The 26309-nt window shown below is 41.5% G+C and overlaps 1 protein-coding gene across 1 annotated transcript in view; it reads left to right on the top strand.

The window, feature by feature from the left end:
* Positions 1-26309, top strand: part of LOC145353303 (cilia- and flagella-associated protein 47-like) — a 495401-nt gene that overhangs the window by 207833 nt on the left and 261259 nt on the right. Inside the window, exons 43-46 of the mRNA XM_080203935.1 lie at positions 227-372; positions 5004-5112; positions 9777-10006; positions 17776-17947. Coding sequence (XP_080060061.1) covers positions 227-372; positions 5004-5112; positions 9777-10006; positions 17776-17947 — 657 coding nt within the window. The remainder of the gene's footprint in view (positions 1-226; positions 373-5003; positions 5113-9776; positions 10007-17775; positions 17948-26309) is intronic.

Below are 26309 nucleotides of genomic sequence, written 5' to 3'. Positions count from 1 at the left end.
GATCAAGGGAAAAGTGGGGGCAAGGCTGGATCAGGATATTGAATTTGATGATCAGCCATGATCAAAATGAATGGTGGAGCAAGCTTAAATGGCCAAATGGCCTACTCCTGCTTCTATTTTCTATGTTTCTATGTTACTTATTTACATATTGGAAAATAAAATTCTTGTTGAATTCTGCCCTGTTGAATCACAATGATAACTTGCAAGTATCCATTTTTGCTTACAGCTTTCCAGGCTAATTGGGTGCCAGAATTTTTCTGTAAAGTGGAGTCATTGTATTTGGAGACACAAGGTTTTTCAGTCTTGGAAGTTCTTTATCTTCCCTTTTACACAAGAAAATGCTATGCTACGATTTTCTTCACAAATGAGCAGGTATTATTGCCTTCTTAAGGAAATTATTACTGTGATATTGGAAGTGTAATTTGGGTTCACCAGTTAACTTTCTGCAGCAGACTTTGATTTAATGTGTAAAAATGTCTCTCAAATGGTTAAACAATTTAGTTAATATAGGTTGGAATTTTCCAGCCATCCTTGGTGGCTGGATCTTCAATTCCTGCTGAGGGCAAACCACCACCGTGGTTCCCTGGCAGTGGTGGGTGAGGGAGGGGAGATGCATGGAAGAGGAAACCCCATTAATAGCAGGACCAAAACATCCTGCCACTGGCCAATGTTGGGCCACTTCCCCCACCACGAAACATGCTGCGGGCCGCATGGGAAATGCAGCCCATGGTAATTGGAAAGTGGTCACTCATATTATTTAATGCTATCAATGAAGATTTCACAACTGGTATGTGTCCATAGAGCAAACATGTCTGTAGGAAGCATGATGCGTGTTTCTTATTTTTTATTGAAAGGGCACTCAAGCAAAACCTTTGCAACCATTCCAAATTGCCTGACCTCCCTTTCGTGCTGTTCCACTTTTGATCATTTTTTTCCTTCTGCACAGGTGCACAGAGCTGCTTTTCAAGATTTCAAATTGAATGAATAATGTGCGCAGGCTCATTTTCTGTCTGGAAATGAGCAAATGCACCAGCTGCGTATATGTGGCCATTTTACATCACTGGTGGCACAGAGATTGCTGAGGTGGGATGGGAACTATAGTTCCCAAAATCCAAGGTCTCAATCTCTGATTTAAAGGTACATTTTCCCTCCTTTTTTGGGGGGATGGTCACAGTCAGTAACCTCACAAATGCATTTGTGAGCAGATGCTTGAGAAATCCAACAGAGGACCCCAATGTAGCCTTGGAATGAGCCACCAGAGATTGAGAGTGGCAGTCACTTTGAGAGCTAATAGTAATGGATGACCTCCAAGTCCCTGTGGTGTCAACTCCCCCCAGAGAATGTGGTAGATGTGATCCATCACGTCCCTCGATATGAATAGGATCTATAGCACTGTTTCTTGCCCATTTAGAGGTACGAGGAGCATTTTCTGTACACTTACGGCTGTGTCAAATGCCTTCAGCCAATGGGTCTGCCAACTTCATCTTCAGCATATTGAGGAGACCCCACTGGCACTTGTTCATCAGGTTGAAGCTCTTCTGTTTGCTGGCCTTCGTAGCAAGAGGATTTGAGTATTGCAGTAAGGATGGCTTGCTGCAGTTATACAGGGCCTTGGTGAGGCCACATCTTGAATATAGTGTGCAGTTTTGGTCTCCTGCTCTGAGGAAGGACATTCTTGCTATTGAGGGAGTCCAGTAAAGGTTCTCCAAACTGATTCCTGGAATGGTAAGACGGACATATGAAAAATGATCGGATCGACGGGGTTTGTACTCACTGGAACTTAGAAGAATGGGAGAGGATCTCATAGAAACATACAAAATCCTGATAGTAATGGACAGGCTAGATGTGAGAAGAGTGTCCCTCATGTTGGGGAAGTCCAGAACTAGGGGTCAACCATTCAGTACTGAGATGGGGAAGAATTTCTTTACTCAGAGAGTTGTAAACCTGTGGAATTCTCTACCAGAGAAAGCTGTTGGGCCAGTTTGCTAGATATATTCAAGTGGGAGCTGGATGTGGCCCTTGCAGCCAAAGAGATCGAGGGGTATGGCGAGAAAGCGGGAGTGAGATACTGAAAGTGTATGATCAACCATGTTCATGTTGAACAGAAGTGCAAATGTGAAGGGCCAAAAGGCCTTCTTCTGCACCTATTTTCTATGTTTCTGTGTTTGCCAAGCCCGGAACCTCCACAGGCTTATAACACCCTGAGTGAAAAAGTTCTTCCTCATCCCAATACTGAATGGCTGACCCCTAGTTCTGGACTTCCCCAATATCAGGAACATTCTTCCTGCATCTAGCCTGTCCAGACCCATCAGGATTTTATATGTTTCTATGGGATCCCTTCTCATTCTTATAAATTCCAGTGAGTCCTTGTTCTCTTTACTTGGCTAATTGCCAGGATAAAAACTACATTGTCTGCTCCATCCATGAGACACTCATGCTTATCTCTGCAGAACATTGAACAGAAACATGAATGAACCGATGTCCACTACAGTCACCATTCAGTCATGATCAATGGAGTAATTGTGAAACCCATGGGTTGCTTTGATCACAGCCATTCCATTCCTACTAATACTGTCTACTAAAGGCATGTCACAGCTTTCATGCAGGGGCTTGGATCTGACTGAGTTCTGCTGGGCAATAGAAGCCTCAGTCAGGCAGTGTCAGAATGAATCCAAGTTGCATGCTTATTATGACAGTATTGTGGGGTGGAGGGGAGTGGAGTTGAAGCTTTCAAACCCTGAACCTGCTATTGGTGAGATTTAGAGGCATTGAGCCGTCAAACATTGGCATTTTGGCCCTTTACTCCATAACAGTTGGATTCTTCCAACACTCGTGATTTCCTACAAGAAGGACAAAGAGGCATTGGAAACCATTCCAAACATGAGAAAACAAATTCAACCAAATGTAGAAGGCTGCTGTTGCAGGCAAATCTTCCTGATGTGCAATTTCAACTCTCTACATTTTAATGACATTTCTAGCATTCATAGTTCCTTTTATTTCAACAATCAGTTCTTTATCTTCCCTTTTATACAAGAAACGTGTACAAAACGTTCATTTCATAAACGTGTTACTGCAGTTGAAAGTAGGAATGAAAGAAGAAAGAACATTCAATTTATGTTATAGCTTTCAAACCCCAGGCAGCTGTATAGGGCATTGGTGAGGCCGCAACTGGAATACTGTGTGCATTTTTGGGCGCCGCACCTGCGCAAAGATATTTTGGCCTTGGAGGGAGTGCAGAGGAGGTTTAATAGGCTGATACCGGAGTTGAGGGGGTTGAGCTATGAGGAGAGGCTGAATAAACTGGGCTTGTACTCGTTAGAGTTTAGAAGAATGAGAGGAGGTCTCATTGAGACGTATAAGATGATGAATGGGATGGATAGGATAGAGGTGGAGAGACTCTTCCCGCTCAAAAAAGACAATAGGACTAGGGGGCACAGCCTCAAGATAAAAGGGGGGTGGTTTAGAACGGAGTTGAGGAGGAACTTCTTCACTCAAAGGGTGGTGAATCTCTGGAATTCTCTGCCCGTTGAAGTGGTGGAGGCTGCCTTGCTAAGTATTTTTAAGACGCGGGTTGATGTGTTTTTGATAGGAGAGGGGATTAAGGGTTATGGGGAGAGGGCGGGAAAGTGGAACTGAGCAGCGACAGATCAGCCATGATCTTATTGAATGGCGGGGCAGGCTCGAAGGGCTGGATGGCCTACTCCTGCTCCTATTTCTTATGTTCTTACATCCCAGAGTGCTGTGTGACCAAATACTTTTGAAGTGTTGCTACTGTGGTAAATTGAGTAAATGCACATGGCAAGGTTCTACAAACAACAATGAAATAAATGATCAGATGATTGGTTTTAGTAGTTGTTTCAGTATTGTGAAGGCAGCAGAAGTATTCATAAGCTATGCAACGAATGCTCCATCCATGACCATAAGTGCCATTGTACCATGCTATGGCTGAGTAGTCCTAAACAATGATCTTTCAGGATCATGATAAAAGAATCTTTCTACACCTTCTGCATGGGAATGTCCAGAATAGATGTCAACCTAGAATTCAGAACCAGAGCTCTGGTTTTCACTCACTTGAGTTATAACATGAGGTTGCAGATTTATACCTTCTGAACTAGAGGTGGGAATGTTACTACGAAGCCCAAGACTAACTCTTGTTTGAGAAGTGTTGGTCATAGATAAATGTTGGCAGTGGCAGTAGGCACCAAAGTAACTCCCCTAACTTCCTTGATAATGCCACGAGACCTCTATTCACCTTTGTTTAATGTCCCATCTGATATGAGGCACGTCTGACAATGCAATGCATGCTCAGTATTGCATTGAAGGCGCAGCCTGGATTATGTCATAGATCATAGATCATAGAACCTTACAGTGCAGAAAGATGCCCTTCGGCCCATCGAGCCTGCACCAAACACAAACCTACCCAGGCTCTACCCCCATATCCCTACATATTATACCCACTAATCTACGCATCCCTGGACACTAAGGGGCAATTTCATGGCACAGCCAATCAACCGAACCCGCACATCTTTGGACTATGGGAGGAAACCCACGCAGACACGAGGAGAATGTGCAAACTCCACACAGACAGTGACCTGAGCCGGCAATTGAACCCAGGACCACAGAGTTGTGAAGCAGCAGTGCTAACCACTGTGCTACCATGCTGCCCAGTCCTTAAGTATTTGATGTGGAACTTGATCTGAAAACTTTCTGATTCTGAATGAGAATGCTACCACTCAATGAAGTGTGCTAGGTATGTATATATAGTGCACTGTTACATGCCACATGCAGTAAAAAATAGAAAGTAAATATCATTCCTTATGGTGGCCCCTTTATAACAATTTTCTGAAGCTTCACTGATTAAATGTCACTGCCTCTTTCATGTTTACTATTCATTTCCAGAAGTATTCTTCTTATTTGATTTGCGTGTACTATTAGCTTTTCATAAGTTTTTGTTGATAGCATATTCTGTTTTCAATGTCAAGTTATTTAATTTTCTTTAATAGATTGGAGAATTTGTGTATTCTCTGGAGGGAACTGGTTGTATACCCTTGCCTTCGGCTGGACTGCAAGTGTACAGTCCTGATGCAGTACAGCACTACTGCTCTTCTTCAGGTACAGTGGCTTTTATTTTCTGGTAACATCAGTTCAATAACAACCAAGAAAACAATTTCTGTCTCATTCTTTTATGATACGAAAATAAATAGGGATGGTAATTCATCTTGGGCCATAGTGGAAAAACCAGCAAAGTCAATAGAAAAGGAAATCAGGATAGGAAAAAAAATAGGCTGCTGATTCACAATGGTTTACTTTACACTGTAGCCCAAGGTTACTTTTCACCTCAATGTATCTTCTTTATGACTTGAGGTGATTTAATTTAAATTTCAAGTTCTTTGTTGCAGACAAAGGTATATAAAAATTTAAAGTTGTTTTGCACTTTACTGTACTTATAGCTTTTTCATGTCTACAAACATGCAGCAACAAGTTGGACATTAAATTTGAAATATCATTTGTTACAAGGTATAAGATTTTTCAAAATGATCCCCAACTTTAGCTAAAAAAGGGTTTGTTTTGTAGAATGTTGCTCAGAGGAAATATTCCCATTTATTTTCAAAAACAGCCTCATGGAGACAAATAGTGTTGGGCTGCCTAGCCAGAAACAGCCTATTTATGAACTATCCAGCCTTCTGTTCTGTTAGCAGCCAGTGAGATGAGTGGGGTACCTATATCTGCTTGCATCTGGATGTCTAACAGTCTGTTGACTGCAATTCAAGTGCCTTAAAATTCTACAGTGCAAGTTATTAGAATGCAACTTTCTAGTTTTCAAGTACTCAATAAATTCTAGCAATTTTATAGCAATAATGTCAGTCAAAAAATCCTTGTTGCATGACTAATCAGAGTCGCCATCATCACTGCTGGGCAAGCATGATGGCACAGTGGTTAGCACTGCTGCCTCAAAGTGCCAGGAACATGGGTTCGATTCCCAGCTTGAGTGACTGTCTGTGCAGCGTCTGCACGTTCTCCCTGTTTGCGTGGGCTTCCTCCAGGTGCTCCAGTTTCCTCCCACAGTCCGGAAGGTGTACTGGCTAGATGCATTGGCCATGCTAAGTTTTCCCTCAGTGTACCGAAACAGGCGCTGCAGTGTGGTGGCGAGGGGATTTTCACAGTAACTTCATTGCAGTGTTAATGTAAGCCTACTTGTGACACTAATAAATAAAACAACCTGACCATAAGGAGGTAATTGCAGTAATGTGACCACAGTATTTAGGTAGCACTAAGCTGCTTGCGCTGAGCTGCTGCATGTTTATGCATCTAATTATCAAATTATTTATTTATAGTTCACTGGTTTATTCATAATTTTTTCTACAAAAAAATCATTTTTCAACAGATGAAAATCATTCTAAGCCTCTTCAAAGTGAAATGAAAATTTAAGGTTATAATAATTGCCAAAAGTTAATGAAGTCTGGTATCTTTTATGCCTTAATTGTTCTATTTAAAGATGTGGAACGTATGTTAATAGACTGGATTCTTTTAAGCCTTTGTGGATATATCTGTTTTAAATAATCCATCTGTGGAAGAGAAAGCATAGATTTATATAATGCTGTATTGTCTATTATCCATTCATTTATACTTTATTTGAGCTGGGCGGTTGATTTTAAATTCATAGCGTTAGTCAAGTAATAAAGGGAGGTCTTGTGGTGCAGCAGGTAGCAAGCCTGCCTGTGACCCAGAAGGTGACCAAACAGGTTGATTAGCAACCTGTAAATTCTTCCAGTGTGCCTATGGCAGATGGTAAGAGCATCCTGGTTACTGTCGTGGTCAATCAAAGCTCTGCTTGGTGCAGAGTGGTGCACACTTCAGGCTGTAGCCTCTAGTTCAGGCTGGTGACCTATTCCAGGAAAAACTGCTGATAAAAACTGACATAAACATGTGCTTACTCTGCCTCATGCACCCTTAGGCACAGGAAGGGAAAAGAAGTTACAATGTAAATAAATTCAAAAATAAATATAGCATAATTAGAAATTGAGCTGGTAGAAGCAGAAGAGAGAATTAGAAAAGGCCATCAAGCACATTTCTTTCACAGACAATAAACATTATATTCTTTATTTTGAGGCTTGGAAAATTCCTTTTTGGTTTTCAGAGGTACTCAAAGAAAACTTGGCACAATCCATCTGACCTCATATCTTGAATCTTAATTTTCTTGTCAAGACATCACCAGGCATGGTCCTGTGTGGAGTAACTGGAAGAAAATTGATTCTTACATGTTGTAGATTGGGAAGACCGATGCAATCATCTTTGTTTCTATCACAAATCACACTTTCTTGTCATTAATTCCATTCTTCCTTCCTGGACACATACTGAATCTGACTGTTTGCAATCTTGGTATTCTATTCAACCTAGATTTAGCTTTAAGCTTCACTTTGTATTCATCACGTAGATTCCACTGTTATTAAATTGCCTGCTTTCACACTAACCCCTGTTACTCTCTCATTGAAATCCTTGTATGTGCTTGTCTCACCTCCAGACTTGAACAGCTTAATCCCCTCTTTGCTGGTGTCCAGGCTACATAAACCCCAACTGATCCTGCTTGTACCACAAATATCCTGTCCATTGTGACCATCCATTACCCATATGTTTGTTGACCTATATTGGCTCCCCATCACACAATTTGTGCAACTTTGAATCTTTGTCCTCATCTATAAATGTCTCTACAGCTTCAGCTGCTATAATCTTTTTTAACTTTATACGCACTCAGAAGTTCTGTATCTATAATCTCAGGGTTCCAACAACATTTTGGCTCCCCCAACTTCCACTGCTTCCCTGGCCCCTGCCAGAGCCCTCACCTGTGTTACATATCTCAGTGACCATGGCTACTCTGACAGAAATGCGGCCCACAGTCTCAGCTGGGTCCCCACAGGGGCCTGCACAATGGTGGCCATCTGCCAAGCTCCTCAATTCTGTATGGCCAGAAAGGTGAGCAGCCTGGCTCCACCTCCTCTGAGGTAAAATGGGGGAGCACTGCACTGAAGTGTCGTGAGTGCAAGGTGCCACTTTGCCTTGATCATCAAAGGATTTACCACTTTGTAAGTGGATATAATTTGATCTTCAGCCACCACCCACAGATCTGTTGTAAATAATCCATCTAAAGTAGAGAAAGCATAGATTTGTATAATGCTGTTTTGTCTGTTATCCATTCATTGTTTCATTTGAGTTGGACAGTTTGCAATCTTGGCGTTAGTCAAGTAATAAAGGGAGGTCTTGTGGTGCAGCAGGTGGCAAGTCTGCCTCTGAGCTAGAAGGTGACCAAACAGGTTGATTAGCAACTTGTAGTTCCTTCCAAAGTCCTATGATTACTCTTGTGGTCAGTCAAAACTCTGCTTGATGCAGAGCGGTACACACCTCAGGTTGTAGGTTGAAAAGTTTGTGGCGGGTGTGACTGCTTTAGAGTGAATCATGGCACTTGTGAGGAAAGGCCTTATTATGGTTAGACATGACCTGAACATTTACGGACTGGAGTTATTTTCTGTTCACTAATGACTCTGGGAGCAGCACTGATACCTTATAATAATGTGGATACAGTCTATCCCTCCCTGAAATTGTGAGAAGATGGCTATGGAGGTGAAGCCCATTGTTCTCTGCATCTGTGATGCAAAATCTGTGGGCAAATTGATGTGATCCTGCACTTGTATGAAGAGATTCTTCCTCCTGAGACTGGCAGTTTGTCCTGCCTTCCACTTGTCTGAGGGGCCATATAGATCTGCCCTTCCTCTTTGACATCCCACCCCATCCCCCTTGTGAAATGACACCAACCTCTATCTCTGAATTCATTCTTTAATGTTTAAAATGTTAGTTTGTGGAGCTCTGTACAAGGGATACCCACTTTATATGAAATTTTATAGGTGTTTATGCCTCCAGCATTCTGACTCCTATGCTGCAGGTCTGTTTACACTTAGCACCAATTTCAAAGGGCCCAACAGATGTGTGTTTCATGTTTGTTTGATTCCTGCTCATTGCCTTTACCCTACTGGCAGAAATGGGGAAGGGGTGTGCATCTGGGTCTTACCTGCCATTTTTAAAAGCCTCCTCAGTCAATCTGACTCTGAGAATCTGCCCCTAAATTTGTCTTCTGCTCAAAACCTCTCTCCACCTTTAAAACCCTGTTCAATATAAAATAATTGTACGTAGCTTTTGATAACCCTTCCTAACCTTTCCCTTCAGAACTTGGTGTCTGTTTTTTGATTTGATTTGAGTATACAGTGAGAAGTATTGTTTCTTGTGCGCTATACAAAGCGTACCGTTCATAGAGAAGAAAAGGAGAGAATGCGGAATGTAGTGTTACAGTCAATGCTAGGATGTAGAGAAAGATCCACTTAATGTGAGGTAGGTCCATTCAAAAGTCTAGTATCTGCAGGGAAGAAGCTGTTCTTGAGTCAAGTGCATTGGAACTTTCATTTGCTAAGTAAATGCAAGTTGTTCCAGAAAAACTAGTTTAGATGAGACCATTTCCTGGCAAAGTTGCATGGTCATCCTACGCACTCTTCCTTGCAAACTTCCATGGGCATTTGTGAGATACATTTCTGGAAAAAGGGGATTGATGCTTGCGATCCAAAGGCAGAAAACTAAGGTTAAGTTCAACTCAATCGAAGGGAAGCAGCTTTACTGAGCCAACTGAAGTTTTCCTTGTATAAAAAAATTTTACTGAAGTTTTTGAAATTCAATTTTCTGTGATATCCATAAGTAACTCTATTTAGTTTTTAAAAAGTATTTTTTTCTTCCAGGTAACAAGGATGCAACACAAGTAGTTATATACTACAAATGTAATGACAGCTGTACCCTTGATCAAGAACTGAAAGTTCCAGTGATTAATGAGGCTAAGGAGAAAGCCTTGGCATGCATAGCGCAGCAGCAGATGTCAGAAATAGAGTATAAACGCAGAAAAATCGCTGGGACGTTAGAAAGCAGCAGTGTCCGAGCTTCAGTTGCAACTTTAAGCCCTTGTTATTCCCAGGTAGGAACATCTGTCATGGTATCACAAAACACGTCTCAGTGCTTATGCTGTTTATCTTGACATTTTACTGGCGAGTAGGATGATTCATTTTTGACAACAGCAGAAAGGGATGTTACCGATTATCTATGGAGATCTATTCTCTTTTGCTTCCATTTCCAATATAGATAGCCCTATTATTTTGTTATGATCGTAGTAGCTATGTTGAATCAATTTCACCGTTATTGCATTTATAAATAAAAAAAAGTCACTTTATTGTGTACTGCTGTGAAACTATGGGCAGGATTTTCCTGCCCTTCCTGTCACTGGAATCTTCCAGTCCAGCTAAAGGCACTCTGTGGAGGGCCTGGTGAGCTATGCGAAACACCATAGACTTCATTGGGCCTGGAGGACCCCACCAGTGGCCAATAGTGTCGTTAGGTTTCCAGCACTCTGGATAGAGGGCTCTTTTTGACATTCCAGAGCGCTTTCCCCAGAGGTTGGTTGGGAGTTGCTTAGAAGGACCTATCGAGATGAAAATAAAATTTAGTAGTGTCTTCCCCTGCCCAAAAGAAGAGTCTTCCCTGCACTTCAAGTTAAGACAACACCAAAGAAATGGTAAAAGCAAATTATGTGGACGCTAGAAACCTGAAATAAAATCAGAAAGTGCTGGAAATACTTGGCGGGTTTGACAACATCAGTGGAGAGAGACACACGTTTAATATTTTCTAGTAAAATTCTTCAGTTCTGGGTCTAATATTAGCATTTGAAGTCATCAGAACATTAACACCTGTCAGAATGTTCCTGATCCCTCTGCAGCCGATGAATATCATCATTCAATTATCAATGTCATTTTTCAAGAAACTAATTCTTCACTATTGACAGGACAGAAATGACAAAGAGATGAATCAGAAGTGGTGAATATAATTTAAACACACTGTGTCTTTTATAGCTTTACTTCAGGTCAGACTTCGGTCAGCCAGGTGGCCTCAAAGGAGACATGATCCCAAAAGGGGATAGTTGCAAATGGAGTTGGTTGGTTGGAAATCATGTTGTCACAGGCAAAAAGAGATCAAATGAAGCAGTTTGGAAGGCTGCCAATTTTCCCTCACCACTAAAATATACCACCCCTGTTCACAGAGCTTAGGACTTAAATGTCTGAAGACACAACCATCAGTGGGGACTAAAAGAAGTGGGGTACACACTAGTGATCAGAGTTGGAGAATCTCCGAGTTCTTGGGGAGTAGTAGGACTGGAAGGAGCTGCAGAGTTAGCAAAGAGCAGGACATGCAGCAGTTTGAATGAAAGGATGAGAATTTTAAAGCCAAATTATACTGGACCAGGAGAGAGAGTAGGTAGGCGAGTACAGCGGGTATGGTGAATGACACCATCAGTTCACTGAATTTTGGATAAACTCACATTTATAGAGAGTGGATGCTAAGAGGCTGAGTAATAAGCATTGGAATTGTTGAGATGTCAAGGGTATGGATGAGGATTTCAGCAAAGATGAGCTGAGGGATGTGTGGAGAAGCGTGACATGTGGAGGTGGAAGTCAATGGTCTTTGAGATGGAATGTATATGACATCTGAAGCTCGGCTCAGTGTTAAATAAGATGCAAACACTCCAGTTCACCCTTAGACTTTGGCCAGGTGAGAGAATGAGGGATAGAACTGGTGATGAATGAATGGCATTTGTGACTTCAGTCTTGTCAATGTTTGATTGGATCATATTTCAACTGGATGGCAAACAAGCTATTTGGAGATATAGAGGCAAAGGAGGCACTGAGAGAATGTGATGTCAAGTTGGGTGTCGTATATATGATACCTGATTATAGTTTCAGATAATGTTGTCAAAGGGCAGCACCCAAATGTGAATTAGCAGGAGGCTGAGGATAGATCTGAGGGTATGGATTGCAGAGTGGGGAAGGGAAGGGAAGCCATTGTTGCAGATTCTTTGGTCATGACTAGATAGGGAAGATTAGAACCAGGCAAGGGTAATTGCCCTCAGTTGGTCACTGAAGAAGTGATATTATAAGTGGATAGTGTAATTAAGCATGTCATGCAGGTAGGTTGAGAGGATCAGGATTGATCGTTAACCAAAGTCACTTTCGTACAGAGTGTAACATTGATTACTGCCATTTCAGTGACAGGAACTTGGAGAGATTCAAAATGGAGTCGGAAAGATGTACATACATTTTGGGAGCTGACAACATTCATAGACTTTGGGGATGAAAAGGAGGCTGGAAACAAGGCTGTAGTTTTCAAGGACAATGGAGTCAAAGACCATGATCAAGTGGCTGTGCTAGCTGTGGATACAAATCTATAAATGCTACTAAATCTCCCATGATGCCCAAAATGGGATTTGTGCTGGCAAGATTTTTGTTTTTATTTCTTTCCCACTACCCTCTGACAACATGCCCAGTAAGAACATAGAATATGGAACAGTACAGCACAGTACAGGCCCTTTGGCCCTCGATGTTGTGCCGAGCTTTGTCTGAACCCAAGATCAAGCTAACCCACTCCCTATCATTCTGGTGCGTTCCGTGTGCCTGTCCAATAACCGCTTGAAAGTTCCTAAGATGTCTGACTCCACTATCACAGCAGGCAGTGCACTCCACACCCCAACCACTCTGAGTAAAGAATCCACCTCGGACAACCCTTCTATATCTCCCACCATGAACCTTATAGTTATGCCCCCTAGTAACAGCTATATCCACCCAAGGGAATAGTCTCTGAACGTCCACTCTATCTATCCCCCTCATCATCTTATAAACCTCTATTAAGTCGCCTCTCATCCTCCTCCACTCTAAAGAGAAAAGCCCCAGCTCCCTCAACTTTTCCTCATAAGACCTACCCACCAAACCAGGCAGCATCCTGGTAAATCTTCTCAGCACTCTCTCCAATGCTTCCACATCTTTCTTATAGCGAGGTGACCAGAACTACACACAATATTCCAAATGTGGTCTCACCAAGGTCCCCTGTTAATAAACGCTAACACGCTATAAGCCATCTTCACAGCTCTAACCACTTGAGTGGCAACCTTCAGAGATCTGTGGATATGAACCCCAAGATCTCTCTGTTCCTCCACATTCCTCAGAATCCTGCCATTGACCTGTAATCTGCATTCAAGTTTGTCCTACCAAAATGAATTACCTCGCACTTATCAGGGTTAAACTCCATCTGCCGCTTTTCAGCCCAGCTCTGCATCCTATCAATGTCTCTTTGCAGCTTACAAGAGCCCTCCACCTCATCCACTACTCCACCAATCTTGGTGTCATCAGCAAATTTACTAACCCATCCTTCAGCCCCCTCTTCCAAGTCATTGATAAAAATCACAAATAGCTGAGGACCCAGCACTGATCCCTGTGGTACACCACTGGTAACTGGCCTCCAGTCTCAAAATTTTCCCTTCACCACCACCCTCTGCCTTCTATGAGACAGCCAGTTACTTATCCAATTGGCCACGTTTCCTTCTATCCACACCTCTTTACTTTCTCCATGAGCCTACCATGGGGAACGTTATCAAACACCTTACTAAAATCCATGCATACAACATCAAGTGCTCTACCTTTGTCTACACACTTAGTTACCTCCTCAAAGAATTCAATCAAGTTTGTGAGGCAAGACTTACCTCTCACAAAACCATGCTGACTATCCCATATTAAGCTGCAGCTCTCCAAATGGTCATAAATCCTATCCCTCAGGACCCTTTCATAAGAACATAAGAACATAAGAAATAGGAGCAGGAGTAGGCCATCTAGCCCTTCGAGCCTGCCCTGCCGTTCAATAAGATCATAGCTGATCTGTTGTGGCTCAGTTCCACATTCCCGCCCTCTCCCCATAGCCCTTAATCCCCTCGCTTATCAAAAACCCATCAACCCGCGTCTTAAAAATATTTAGCGAGGCAGCCTCCACCACTTCAATGGGCAGAGAATTCCAGAGATTCACCACCCTTTGAGTGAAGAAGTTCCTCCTCAACTCCGTTCTAAACCACCCCCCTTTTATCTTGAAGCTGTGCCCCCTAGCCCTACTGTCTTTTTTGAGCGGGAAGAGTCTCTCCACCTCTATCCTATCCATCCCATTCATCATCTTATACGTCTCAATGAGATCTCCCCTCATTCTTCTAAACTCTAACGAGTATAAGCCTAGTTTATTCAGCCTCTCCTCATAGCTCAACCCCCTCAACTCCGGCATCAGCCTAGTAAACCTCCTCTGCACTCCCTCCAAGGCCAAAATATCCTTGCGTAAGTGCGGCGACCAAAACTGCACACAGTACTCCAGCTGCGGCCTCACCAATGCCCTATACAGCCGCAGCAAGACCTCCCTACTTTTATATTCAATCCCCCTCGCTATGAAGGCCAGCATCCCATTAGCCTTCCTGACCACCTGCTGCACCTGCAAGCTGGGTTTTTGCGACTCATGCACAAGGACCCCGAGGTCCCTCTGCACCGTCGCCTGCTGCAGTTTTTCACCACGTAAGTAATAGTCCTTTCTACCATTATTCCTACCAAAGTGGACCACCTCGCACTTGCCAACATTAAATTCCATTTGCCATTTCCTGGCCCATTTGCCCAGCCTATCTAGATCCTTCTGCAGACTCTCCACACCCTCCGCACAATTTGCTGTTCCACCAATCTTGGTGTCATCAGCAAATAAATTAATTTCCATTAACTTACTGACCATTGAAGTAAGACTACAATTATATAATTACCAGGGTCATTCCTATTCCCTTTCTTGAAGAGAGGAACAACATTCACCACTCTCCAGTCCTCTTGCACAACCTCCGTGGACTGTGAGGACCCAAAGATCAAAGCCTAAAGGCCCTGCAATGTCATCCCTTGCCTCCCAAAATATCCTAGGATGTATCCCATCTGGCCCAGGGGACTTATCGAACGTCAGGTTTTTCAAAGTTGCTAATATATCTTCCCTCAGAATATTTACCTCTTCTAACCCATCAGCCTGTGTCACACACTCATCCTCAAAAACATGGCTCCTCTCCTTAGTGAACACTGAAGAAAAGTGTTCACTCAACACCTCATCTATCTCTTCTGACTCCATGCACAAGTTCCCACTACTATCTTTGACTGGCCCTAACCTTACCCTGGTCATTCTTTTATTTCTCACGTAAGAGTAAAAAGCCTTGGGGTTTTCCTTGATCCGACCTGCCAAGGACTTCTCGTGCCCTCTCTTAGCTCTCCTAAGCCCTTTTTTTAACTCATTCCTTGCTACCTTGTAACCCTCAAGCGACCCAACTGAACCTTGTTTTTTCATCCTTACATATGCTTCCTTTCTCCTCTTGACAAGACATTCAACCTCCTTTGTGAACCATAGTTCCCTCACTCGGCCATTTCCTCCCTGCCTGACAGGGACATACCTATCCAAGGACATGCAGTATTTGTTCCTTGAACAAGCTGCACTTTTTGTTTGTGCCCATACCTGACAGTTTCTGACCCATCTTATGCTCCCTATTTCTTGCCTAATCGCATCATAATTACCCCGCCCCAATTATAAACCTTGCCCTGCCATGTGATCATATCCCTCTCCATTGCAATAATGAAGGACACCGAATTGTGGTCACTATCTCCAAAGTGCTCTCCCACAAACAAATCTAACACTTGGCCCAGTTCATTACCCAGTACCAAGTCCAGTGTGGCCCCACCTCTTTTCGGCTTATCCACATATTATGTCAGGAAACCACCCCTGCACACACTGTACAAAAAGTGCCCCATCTGAACTATTTGATCTATAAAGGTTCCAATCAATATTTGGAAAGTTAAAGTCACCCATGATAACTACCCTGTGACCTCCACACCTGTCCATAATCTGCTTTGCCATTTCCTCCTCCATATCTCTATTACTATTTGGGGGCCTATAGAAAACTCCTAATGACATGACCTATCCTTTCCTATTTCTAACTTCAGCCCATATTACCTCAGTAGGCAGATCCCCCACCTAATGCCTTTCAGCAGCCGTTAAACTATCCTTTGATTAACAATGCTACTCCTCCACCTCTTTTACTACCTTTCCTACTCTTATTGAAACATCTATACCCCGGAACTTCAACAACCATTCCTGCTTGAACCATGTCTCCGTAATGACCAGAACATCATAGTCCCAAGTACCAATCCATGCTCCAAGTTCACCTTGGGCAGGAGTCTGAGTAATATACTTTATGGATTTGAATGTAATTATAGGGCTTAACACTACTACTTCCACCTTCACTGCATCGTTTCCCCAGCTGGCATGATGTCACACCAGTGTAAATTAATACAGGTTTTCAAAAAAAAAGTCAGCTGTGACAACCCCCCTAGGGATGCATATGTAAGTATGGCCCCTGGGTGGTGGGGTATAGGCTGGGCAGTGCCTTGGCACTTCATCTTGGCACTGTCCCTGGCAGTTTAGCACTGGAGTGCCCACATAATTACATGGTGGGGGGAGTGCCTGATACTTGTATGGGGAGGTGGGTGGTCTTCTGGGAGGGTTTTCACTGTCCTTAAGAGGAAGTTTATTTTCAGTGCAGATCTTTAAAGATGGTGCTTTGACCCCTGTGGAGCCAGCCATGCTGCACTACCCTACCAAAGTGATGGTGCAATCATGCCCCCAGATTTTCTGTGCACTGAGTGCCAGAAAGTCTGGTCAGAAAGCTTGGGTGTGCATCAAGATTGATACGTGCTGGTTTTCAGTGAGAACCTGACACTCTGCTAGTTTCTGGCAAAATTCACCCCAAAGGGTGTATTTTGAGTAGGGATTGTTGATGGCAGATTTGAAAGCAGCTGGAGCGATACCTGAGAAGAGGGAATTGTATAACAATACCAGCTAGCCAGAAAAAAATAGTCAGTTCTTTAGTGGGAACAGGATTGAGAATGAGAAGGTGGGTCCCATGGATAAGATAAGCTCAGAGAGGACATAAATAAAGATGATAATGAATGTGGAGAGCAGTGAGAGTTTGGGCTAGTGCAGGGGAACAGTAAGGGAAATTTATTTGATGGATGATGAGGAAGGAGGGATGCAACAGATGCAGCTGAATGAGTGGTCTCAATCTTTGTGACAAAGAAATCCATGAGTTTTTTGAACTTGTTGCTGAAGGTAGTAGGGGAGAGGGGTTGAAGAGATTATTGAAAGTGAAGAACGAAGCCGGGGTTTTTATTTTTGCATGCCTGGATGACCTTGGAGTAGCGACAGTTCTGGGGCAGATTGGTCCAATAGTTTATTTATTAGTGTCACAAGCAGGCTTACATTAACACTGCAATGAAGTTACTGTGAAAATTCCTTAGTCACCACACTCCGGCACCTGTTGAGTACACAGAGAATTTAGCATGGCCAATGCACCTAACCATATCTTTCAGACTGTGGGAGGAAACTGGAGCACACGGAGGAAACCCATGCAGACATGGGGAGAATGTGAGACTCCGCACAGACAGTGATCCAAGCGGGAATCAAACACAGGTCCCTGGTGCTGTGAGGTAGCAGTGCTAACTGCTGTGCCACCATACTGCCAATAGTGCTTGATGTGACGATGAAAGTCTTGAACCAGCAGTATGCCACAACTATTCAATTCTGCATCCCTTTGATTTTTAAGGGAGCAATGATGAAGGTCAGACAAAATTCCAGTTGAATTATACTTTGTGGCGCTGCTTTATCCAAACAGGTGAACCATGGAGTAAACTTAATTCTTTTGGGCATAAATATTTAATGCACAAATTGTTTCATTTTTTTCATGAGTAAACATGTAAATATGGTTCATGCAGAATTAAATATTACATATCATTTAAACAAACCATTTTATTTGAACAGAAAAAGACGCTTCACTCCATGAGAACTCCAAAAAGGACAGAGTACTCTGTGGAAGTATCCATGCCTGGGAACTTTGAATGTCCAGAACAAATATCAATTCCTGTCTCCAAAGCACACAGGGTGACTACCAAGTTACAGCAGACTTGTGGAAGTCTGAATGTGAGGGAAACAGGTAATGTACGAAATGTATTTTATCACTTAGGCTTATTTAGCTAATTTACTTCAAACACATTAATTCAATAAATTATTGGATATCAATTAATATTTTCCATTTGTGACATGAAAAATAACTACCATAGCTTTTGTTATACTTTCAGTTTTGTGCCTAACTTGCTTCACGGACAGCATTTTAAAAAGCTACAGATGTTAACCATGTGTGATGGAAATTACTTTCAGCAAATTGGCATGAATTGAAAATGTTTCCTTCGTTTCAAATAATTTATCCTGTAATTGGGAGTGAGGTTTTCTCAGTTTTCATTGGACGACATGCAATGTTTTGTTTCTTAGTTATTTGATTTGCATAAGAACATAATAAATAGAAGCAGGAGTAGGCCGTTTAACCCTTCGAGCCCACTCCACCATTCAGTGAGATCATGGCTGATCATCTACACATAAAGTTTATTTATTAGTCACAAGTAGGCTTACATTAACATTGCAATGAAGTTACTATGAAAATCCCTTAGTCGCCAGACTCTGACACCTGTTTGGGTACACTGAGAAAGAATTTAACATGGCCAATGCACCTAACCAGCACGTCTTTTGGACTGTCAGAGGAAACTGGAGCACCTGGAGGAAACCCACACAGGCATGGGGACAGCATGCAGGCTCTGCACAGACAGTGACCCAAGCCGGGAATTGAACCCGGGTTCCTGCACTATCCTCATGTCCCTTGCTTTTTTTTCAATATGCCAAAATCTATTGATCTCAATCTTGAACATACTCAGCAACTGAGCCTCCACAGAAAACTCCAAAGGTTCAGCATCCTTAGAGTGAAAAATTCCACCTCATCTCGGTCCTAAATTATCTTCTTCTTCTGAGATGGCGTCTCCTAATTGTAACGCCCAACCACCTGCCCCGCCCAAGGAAAACATCCTTTCTGTGTTTGCCTTGTCGAGCCCTGTAAGAATTTTGTATGTTTGAATGAGATTACCTCCCACTCTTCTAAACTCCAGAGAATCCAGGCCCAATCTGTTTAATCTTTCCTCGGGAGACAATCCCTCCCTTCCCAGGAATTAATTCCTGGGAAGGGAGGGATTAATTCCTGGGAACTTCATTGCATGATGAGATCCATAACAATGTAAATAATATTTGTTTATTTAATTCACAATGTTCTCTGTTCTTGCAGTATTACAGTTTCTATAGATGTCTTCATTTGTGTGGGTATTCACTGATTACTGCACAGAATATGCATGAAGAATTAATATAAATCTTTCTTTTATCTTAAAATGCTTAAGTAGTAAATGCAATAAAAAATGATGATCTCTGCGTATCATGACTGCATTTATCAGTGGTTGGTAAAAAAAAAATCACTTTGGTTATTTTCTGGAGTCTCAGCTATCAATAGTTTTACAAGAGTCAAGAGACTTCAAATGACTGGCTTACGCTGTATTAGACTTTAGCTTCAGCTCCTTAATTAACTCAGTATGACTGTTTTAAATTGTTCAGAATCCACAAATAAAGATCATAGATCAGTGTCTCATTTTCTCTTCAAGTGACTTTATACTAATGAAAGAAATAAACTAATGAAAGAAATAAAAATTATGTTTAATCATTTCTTCATGAGACAGAATGGTGGACAATGCCATGTCAGACCCAATGGGAGTGAATTCTTTGTAAAGGGAAGGTTTGGTGATGTAGTGCTCCCATCCATTGCCTCCTCTGGTCAAGCTTACTATAGCTGTCTGGCAGAATCCTGCCACGATACTGCTATCAAGGATGAGCAAAGATCCAAATCCTGATGGTGCTCTAGCGTCATTGCCATCACATCACTAAAATAAGCAGTGAGGAACATTACACGGGCAGAAGCCCACTCCAAATTGAAAGGAAAGTTTTTACTGAAGACCTTGAGTAGGGCCATGTCATTCAGCAGGGGCGCCTTTGCTGCCAATTGAATGGAGAAGCAGCAGCTAAAAAAAGTCTTCTCCTCCCAAATGGGGAACTCTGAGTATCTATCACCTCTTCATGGGACTAATCACTGTGTGAAATGTGGTGATAGGACCAAAAAGTGCATTATTGTAGTGGGTAGAACGGGTTGAGGTCAGGAAAATTCTGTCTGGGTAATAAGTATCACCGCTTGCACTTTTTGTTGCTGTTTGCTGTGATTTCATCCTATTTCACATGGTTTGTGGGGCATGTTCCCATGAGTCATTGTAGAATGAATGTAAAGGGCAGTGATGGCGCAACTGTATTTTGGGTCTTTACATTGTGTGTTTGTTACTGTAGAACCATTTCATGTGGGGGGAGGATGAAGTTCGATTGTAATATGGAACAGCTTGCCAAAGATGAAAGCATTGGCAGGTTTGTGAAACACAGTAGGCACAAACCAAACTTCCGTCAAAAGGCTTAGGCCAACTGTATCCTGTTAACACCTCAATCCGATCACCCCTGGATCTTACCTCAAAGGTTGCCTCATCTTCAACTCAAGGAAGATTTAATTATTTTGGAAGGACACAGGTTCCTAGATCTGTAGTTTTATTTGTAAGACTGAGAGTCTAGAGTCCGAAATGGAAGGTGATCATTAATAATACATCATGTCCTCCCTGTGGCCAGACTTAATGTCATCTGGAAATATTTACAAAGCTGTGCCATAACAAGCTCTCTTGAGTCAGAAATTTACCCTGCATGCACATCCCCTGTCTAAAGTCTCTATTCCCTCATGCACTTGAAATATTGGCTGCCTGCACATGTTCAATAATATATTCTCTATGCCCCCACCCCACCCCTCAATCCATTCATCATTTGGCTGTCTCATTGTCCAACTTTCATTTTTGAACCTGGCAATAACTATTTCTTTCTAATTACTACAATGGTGAGTTGCAGTATATTCACCACACAAACCGTGACAGAGATACAGTTTTGGACTCAGTGTACCTATCCAACTGAGACATATTCCCGTACTCATCAGTATTGTTTCCTTATTCCTAATTCTTTTCTTTCCCTTCTCCCGTCTGCTTCAACCAGTCTCCTTCTTCATGTCTCTATTTACTTTCTCCCTCAATTTTACGACTGCACCCTTGTCTCTCCGCCTCTTATCTTCCCCTCAATCCTCCAATCCACTTCTTCCTCACTCATTGTGATTCAGTGGTAGCATTATCACCTCTGAGCCAGAATATCGCAGGGTCAATTCCATACTAGGGACTTGAGGACAAAATCTAGGCTGACACCTCTTCATTTCAATTCTGAGGGTGCTACACTGATGGAGGGTGCTGTCTTTTGGATGACTTGTTAACCCAAGCCTCAGCTGTCCACGTAGATGAAGATGAAAAGAATCTACCGCAGTATTTTGAAGAAGTCATTGAAATTCTTGTTGAAGTAAGCAATTGTGCGAGGACTGCTGCAGGTAAAGCTCAATCAGATCCTTCCATTGAATGGACATCATTCCATTTGTTGGCCTTTGCTGTTTGGTGCCAATGATTGACAGCCACCTTTGATTTAATGTGGAGGAATCAGTAAAACTGAGGGTTCTGTGTCCTCTTATTGCAATCTCATATATCCTTCCATTCTTTACAGTAATTCAATTTTTGATCAGTTAATGCCTGGTCAGCAATCTTCTCCTTAACCATTAGGGTGAACCTTCCAGTGTCTTTTTCAACAAAATTTTCTTCACTCAACTCTTTAAACACAATCAAATGGATTTTCAGTAGTGAAGCGCCCTCTGATTAGAATTTTGCTGGAATCATTCCAGTTTTTCATTAAATGTCTTGGTGTCTCAACAGTTTCTGAAAGATTGTCACATGTCCAGGCTTTCAACTTTTCTCTTTTTGTCAAATATATACTAGACCTGCGGAGGGAAAGTGCGTAAAATGTTGTCCTTTCTGTAAACACTAAGCACATCACGTTGCATTGCAAGCAGCGGACCTGTATCTATCCTCCACTGCCTCCTTGAAGTCTCCAAAGGGGTTATCACTAAATTTTTAGTACCAACAGCTCTATTGCTAATGTCATCTTTTAAATGATCTATGGAACAGAGTTGTCAGCTCTGGCTGGACATATTCTGGGTGATATTATCACATGGCCTCTCATCTTATACTGCCTTTCCTCCAGATTTCTGCCTTTGGTCACCCAATGTATTAATCATTATAGAGCCCCTCCTTCCCATGGATTTGCAATGGGAGCTGGTTTTGACTTTTGAAAAGGGGATCACCTCATTCTGTGACCATAACTCTTCACAACTCTTAATTCCTCAAAGCAAGGATCTGGTCTCAACAGTACTTTGGTGGTTAGTCCAAAATCATCCTTTTTTTCCTGTCTGGCATAATAGTACCTGTTGTGGGTCTTCTCCCCCATATCTTTTGGTTTGACTGACTCTTGACAGTGAGAGTCTAGGCTGCAGCACAATGAACTGCTTCCTCCTTTGTATCAGGGTATCACAATGCACACCTTACTTTGAAGGAATTTCATTTGAGTTTCTCACTTAATAGCAAGCCGGTTATATGGGTTTGTGTCTGGGCAGTTTTAAAGTGACGTCACATCCCGCTTTCCGAACTGCTCCATTTACCTTGAATTAAAGGAGACAGTTTAAAACATGAAAATAGTCTTCTAAAGTCTCATATTTACAATAACATTTCTGGCATGCACCTCACCATGGATGAAACATGGTTCATATAATCGGAAATGTAATTTTGTCAATTATAATTTTTTCTAAAGTAGCCAGAATATAAGCTGTTTTCAGTGACTGAAAATTAATTATGTCAGAAGAGGATAAGAAAATGCAAAACTGATTAAACTTAAACCACCCATGGGAGAAAGCCTACTAACGTAGCCGAAGACAGATCAATTATGATTATGCTAAAATCAAAATTTTGGAGATGCTGTCCACAAAATACATTGAAGTTGATTGCTGTCAAAAGGCACTTTAGTCTGCACCTACTTAGCAATGCATTGTTCATCCTAGGATCATGAATTTTAGGTTGACAGAGTCCATCAATCTGATCTGCTCTTTTTTACTAATTATATTTATGTAAATTGACAAATACACAGCATCGTATTTAGTGATTTAATGCAGCAAGTGCTTGGACTGCTGCAGTGAAATTTCCTTAAACTACTTCACAGCAATAAAATGGGTTGTTTTTAAATATGAATAAACATTTTCACAATTCTTGTGCATATTTCTCACTGGGTTCATTGTACCTGTGCAATTCTTCAGTGGGGTTAGGAGGGATTTAAAAACTTTACACTCCTGTTCATTCCCCTCACCTTCACATTCCTCTTTCCCCTTCCCTCTTATCCTCACTCACCTCTTGCTTAAAACTTTACCTCCTTTCTTTTCCCCTCTAGCTCACTGCCTCCTTTCCAAGTTTTTTTTTAACCTCTTCTCTCACTTCTTCACCTCGCAACTCCCTTTGCTTTTGCCTTTCCTCTGCACATTCCAACCATTCCCCATTCCCTTCCTCCTTTCAAACTCATCAAAATATATTGAGTCCTATAATCAATGTTTACCTATATTCAGAGTGCCCTTTTAATTGAATGCTCCATGTATTTACACCATTGCTACCTTCTTTCCCTCCCCAACTCCTCTCTCATGCTCAGTCACTAACTCTGCTTTGTCTTTTTCTACCCCAGTCTCTAACTCCCCTCTGTTTCCACTCTTGGCTGGACCTTTAGCGGAAGATGCTTCAGCTTTTGCTCGTTTTTAGTTTCAGGAATTAAGGATGCAGCAGCACCATTATCAACCTCCAACTTAATAAGTTGTCCATTTAACTTCCGAATCATCCAGAATCTATGTGATTCACCCTGTATGGATAAGAATTTCAGTTGGAGTTCTTCATCATATTGGAACTTTCTCTTTTTCACGGTTGTAATTCTTGCCTTTCATGTTGTAAATTATTTTTGTAGAATACAACTTTTTCTTCTTCTTGAAGGAACCCAGATTCTTTTTTTGAATATTCTTCTCAGGGAAAGCTTGTCTAACCCAATTAAGCTTTTGCAATATGAGCACTTTTGCTGCAATTTTTTAATTGACCAGCCTTGCTCCAGCATTGACTTGCTGAATGTTGCATTTTGGCACATCTGTAACATCAAAACATGTTGCTGGGATTTTCATTTCTGTACCAAATTGTGAAGTCTTTTTTGCAGCCAGATGCACGAACATTGCAATCTCTACTGCTGTTCAGTGAACAATCTTCTTTGGACAGCGTCCTTTTGGAGACCACAAACTAGACAATTTCGAAGAACATAAGATGACTCACCAAACTCACAATGCTGTGTTTGCCTTCCATTTGATTCCTTTGGTGAAACCTGCACCATTCCACAGAGACCAATGGCTCAGGAGAGTAATGCCCTTCAAGGATCTTTGTCAAGTCATCGTAAATTGTGGTTCCTCACTTTGCTGGATGAGTCAAGCACTGGGGCAGATTGAAGGTTTTACTTCCTATTGTACTGAGAAAAGCTAGCATGAGCAAAACAACTTGTTTGTAATTATATTTGCTTTTACAAAGTACTGAAAATGCTTGGTATAAGGACTTCATGATTCAGTTTCTTTGTAGAAAGGATCATGGGTTCTATCTGACCCATCATTTCTCTTGCAGGCACTAACAACTCAAGACTGCTCAGAATATTATTTTTTACTGACTTCCCAGTACTGCCTTTTACCCGAGAGATATTGACTTGACATAGTTTTTTTTTTAGAAACAACTCCAGTTGTACACCAGAGCATTCCTTTTTTTCAAATTTGATTCAATGGTTACTGGTTATTCATACCTTGTTAGGTCAAACAACGATGAGATAGAGAATCTGGTGAACTGGTACGGCAACAATAATCTTTCCGTCAATATTGTCAGAACGAAGGAGATGATGCACAGAGAGAGCTAATTGATAAACTGGGCTCCAGGCAGTAGTCAGGAAACTTTGTGTCAACCATTTACAAACATTGCTGCAAAGTCTACAAAAAATCTGTTTCATCCATGTATTTAACAGGTTATTAGATTAATTTAAAGTAATTTTATGGTGGATATTTGAATCCTTCATTGAATGTATCAATCTTTATTGTTTTCCAGCTATGCAAATCATTAATATACTTACTGTTTTTATTATACAGTACATAATTGGCTATTGATCTTAACCTGAACAAAAAGAACAAATTTGACAAAGCAAAATATTCCAGATGCTAAAAATCTGAAATGAAGACAGAAAATTCTGGAATATCTTGGTCAGGAAGCATCTGTGGAGAGGGCAATGGAGTTAATGTTCCAGGTTGTTAGGTTTCATCAAAGTTTGGAATGGATATTACAACAGTAACAAGGAAACAAACGATGTGTGAACAGAGAAAACTATACATTAACATTCACATTAATCCTTGGGATCTTTGTCATGAAATATCATAGTAACTTAGTAACATCAATGGGGACAATTTAATCAGATTTATGGACCTTGACATTCAAGAGAAAGAACTTCTGCATAGGTTTAAAGAATTTAAAGTTAATCCCTAGATTGTAGTTATACCAGTGTTCCAGGAGAAGTGAAAATGTGGTTTGTGTATTGCTTACTATTATCATGAGGTAATCACTAAATACCAAGGTGTTATTGCAGGATTAGAAAGAAACTAACGTAGTTAACCATATTCATAAATGGGGATAAGTCTAATCTGGGTAAACATGGACCTATTAGCCTTGCATTAATTACTAAATCCAAAGAATCAATTATCAGCAAATACTTCAAGATTATCTGTTTGATAATGAGAATGTTTCCACGATACAGTTCCTAGAAGGCTTAATTGTGACTGCCGGGCAGAATTCTAAGATATAGCAGTGGTCAATTTATATTGCTTGAAGTGGAGTGTTAGCTTTGAATGAATGCCATCTTTGAGGTTATGATAAGGAAGGTTTCTTTGTGGTTTTTCAATGTCTGCATGTTATTTGGCTGAGATTAGGGGAAGTGGTAATCCAGCAACCCAAGGTAAGATTGTGGGAACCAAGGTTTGAATTCCACCATGATAGGTGGTAGAATTTGAAATTGATGAAAAGATCTGCAATTACAGGGTGACCATGAAACCATTGTCAATTGTTGTAAAAATCTATCTGGTTGACTAATATCCTTTAGGGAAGGACATCTGACCTCCTTACTTGATCTTGATCACATGTGACTCCAGACCCACAGCAAGGTGGTTGACTTTTAAATGACCTCTGAAGTGACATAGCAAGCCACTTGATCTAAAGCTAGGGACTCAAAAGGAATAAAACCGCATGATCACTTGGCATTGACCTAGGCACCAAAATAACAACAACAAACTCAGTCCTGTTGCCTCAATAAAGTCCTCCTTATTAACATCTGGGACTTGTACCAAAATGGGGAGAGCTGGCTCAGACTGGTCAAGCAAC

The sequence above is a fragment of the Carcharhinus amblyrhynchos genome, chromosome 15 (assembly GCF_965287045.1).
Source record: "Carcharhinus amblyrhynchos chromosome 15, sCarAmb.v2.hapA, whole genome shotgun sequence".
NCBI lineage: Eukaryota > Metazoa > Chordata > Chondrichthyes > Carcharhiniformes > Carcharhinidae > Carcharhinus > Carcharhinus amblyrhynchos.
Note: the sequence above shows the minus strand (reverse complement) of the source record. Positions and strands in the feature narration are given on the sequence as shown.